Source organism: Littorina saxatilis, linkage group LG2 (genome assembly GCF_037325665.1).
Source record: "Littorina saxatilis isolate snail1 linkage group LG2, US_GU_Lsax_2.0, whole genome shotgun sequence".
NCBI classification, from domain to species: Eukaryota; Metazoa; Mollusca; class Gastropoda; order Littorinimorpha; family Littorinidae; genus Littorina; species Littorina saxatilis.
In genome coordinates, this window is record NC_090246.1 from 72210286 (window position 1) to 72212785 (window position 2500).

Consider the following 2500-nt stretch of genomic DNA (forward strand, 5'->3'; position numbering starts at 1 on the left):
TCATCACCAAAAACATTATCAGCAGTTCTTTCAAACACACTGTACCAAAGTCGCAGCGTCCACGCCATGAAGGCAACTCCCAAGCTTGGCAAGAGCAGCACTGGTTTGCACGGCTTTGTCATCCATTACTTGAAGACGACTACCGTTGACGTTCTGCGGTTCAGTGAAGATCACTTTCCAAACTATTTTCAGCAGTTCTCACTTTCTTGAGGCCAACTGCCGTTGACGCTCTGCGGTTCAGTGAAGATCACTTTCCAAACTATTTTCAGCAGTTCTCACTTTCTTGAGGCCAACTACCGTTGACGTTCTGCGGTGAGGATCACTGTCCAAACTTCAGCAGTTCTCACTGGCGGACCAAGGCGACAGAAATTATACGGTCAGTGCCATAACGATAACGCCTGACATCTTCACAAACTCACCCACCAATCAGCCGTCCTCGAAGCCAAACCATGCTGTCCACGCAGTGGGTGGTACGCTGGGGCTGCGTGGTCCTCATTGCCCTGGCCACGCTCATCCAGATGATCGGAATGGGCGCCCCCTACTGGTTCAAGGAACAAGCTAAGCCGGCCGCCTACCAGGCGTTTCTGCAAGTCTTGAAGCGTGAAGGGGTGGACCCTGGGGCCAACGCCACCCAACCGGGTGCAATCACCCGGGCGGAGGTACACGTGGGTCTATGGCGGTGGTGCGTGGATGTGACTGTATGGGGGGTGTTCTATTCCGCCTGCAAGTCGCCTGAGCTTGGAGACTTTCAAGGTTTGCAAGATCTTGAACTATTTACATCCCGAGTGTTTGTGTTGGTTGGGAGTTCTACTGTGTAAAGAGTTGTTTAGTTGCCGCTCTGTCTCAGTCTCTGTGTGACTCTCTCTCTCTCTCTCTCTCTCTCTCTCTCTCTCTCTCTCTCTCACTCTCTCTCTCTATGTCTGTCTCTCTAGCTCTCTCTCTCTCTTTCTATGTCTGTCTCTGTTGCGCCACCCTCTCTCTCTCTCTCTCTCTCTCTCTCTCTCTCTCTCTCTCTCTCTTTATGTCTGTCTCTGTTGCGCCACCCTCTCTCTCTCTCTCTCTCTCTCTCTCTCTCTCTCTCTCTCTCTCTCTCTCTCTCTCTCTCTCTCTCTCTCTCTCTCTCTCTCTCTCTCTCTCTCTCTCTCTCTCTGCAGCTCTCACTCTACTCTGGTAATCTCATGTTCACATGAAAATCTCTCGTTAACCCTCAGGCTGGTGGAAGGGATGTCAAGCCTTGTCCTTGGTGGGGACACTAATGGGGGTGCTGGCGTGTATCTGCGCGGTCATGGAGGTGTATTACACACGTCGGGGGACACGCTTCAGTGGGCTCGCGGTCCTCTGCGCCATTTGCTGTTTTGTGGCTGGTGAGTATGCACAATCAAGTTATTGAACGTGCCTCTTTGATCATCACGAAAATATTAATTGTGATTGAGGAGGAAATTATAGCATGCAAGAGAGAGTGGGTAAGGTGTGTGTGTGTGTGTGTGTGTGTGTGTGTGCGCGCGTGCGTGTGTGTGTGTGTGTGCTTGTGCGCGCGTGCATGTGTGTGTGTGTGTGTGTGTGTGTGGGGGGGGTGATGAGTACTGTGAATGCATGTCCTTCTTGATTACCATAACTATATTAATTGGTATTGAGGGGATATTAGAGCATGCAGGAGAGTGTGGGGGAGATGTGTGTGGAGGGGGGGGGGAATGGGACTTGTGAATACAATGAAACCATGTGCATCTAGATTACCATGAGAATATGAATTAAGATTGTTGCGAAATTAATAAGAGCACGAAAAGGCAAGATGACGGAACGTGGTTGGGGAAAGGTGTGGGTTGGGTGGGTGGGACGATGGCTTCTGACTATCATGTAAGATCAACTTGTGCAAGATCATTCTGATAACCAGAAGAATACACATTTTAATTTTTTTGAGATACTGGAGCGCGCACGAGACGGTGGGGATGTTGGTGTGGGTTTGGTGTAGATAGAATAACTGTATGGAGCGTACAAAAGAGATGTGGAGGGGTGGTTGGGGGTGAAGGTAGGGTGCTGGTGAGTAGAATGTACGACGTATGTACGTGCCGCTTAATTATGTGAATATCAATTGCTAGAAAAGACAAATTGACAATGAAAGAGAAGGGGAGGGGTGGTGAATATCGTCAGCATACATCATTTGACATGCTTTATATGGCAAACTTTTACGTGGTTAGGGGTAGGAATATCGTCATAATCATCTGACATTCTTTATGACAAAGCTTTTTGTGGATGGGGGTAGGAATATCGTCAGCATACATCATCGGACAAGCTTTATAAAGGCAAAGCGTTTCGTGGTTTGAGTAGGAATATCGTTAGCATGTTCTTCATCTGACTATGCTGCGGCTTTAGGGCAACGTATTTCGTTGTTAGGATTATCGTCAGCGTACATCATCCTACAAGCTTTACGGCAACGTTTTTCGTGGGTTGGGGTAGGAATATCGTCAGCACACATCATCGGACATGCTTTATGGCAAACCTT

General features: G+C 48.6%; 1 protein-coding gene across 1 annotated transcript in view; it reads left to right on the forward strand.

The window, feature by feature from the left end:
* Positions 1-2500, forward strand: part of LOC138959667 (uncharacterized) — a 13795-nt gene that overhangs the window by 4275 nt on the left and 7020 nt on the right. Inside the window, exons 2-3 of the mRNA XM_070331245.1 lie at positions 1-753; positions 1212-1364. The exon at positions 1-753 is cut by the window's left edge and continues 323 nt beyond it. Coding sequence (XP_070187346.1) covers positions 450-753; positions 1212-1364 — 457 coding nt within the window. The 5' untranslated portion in view covers positions 1-449. The remainder of the gene's footprint in view (positions 754-1211; positions 1365-2500) is intronic.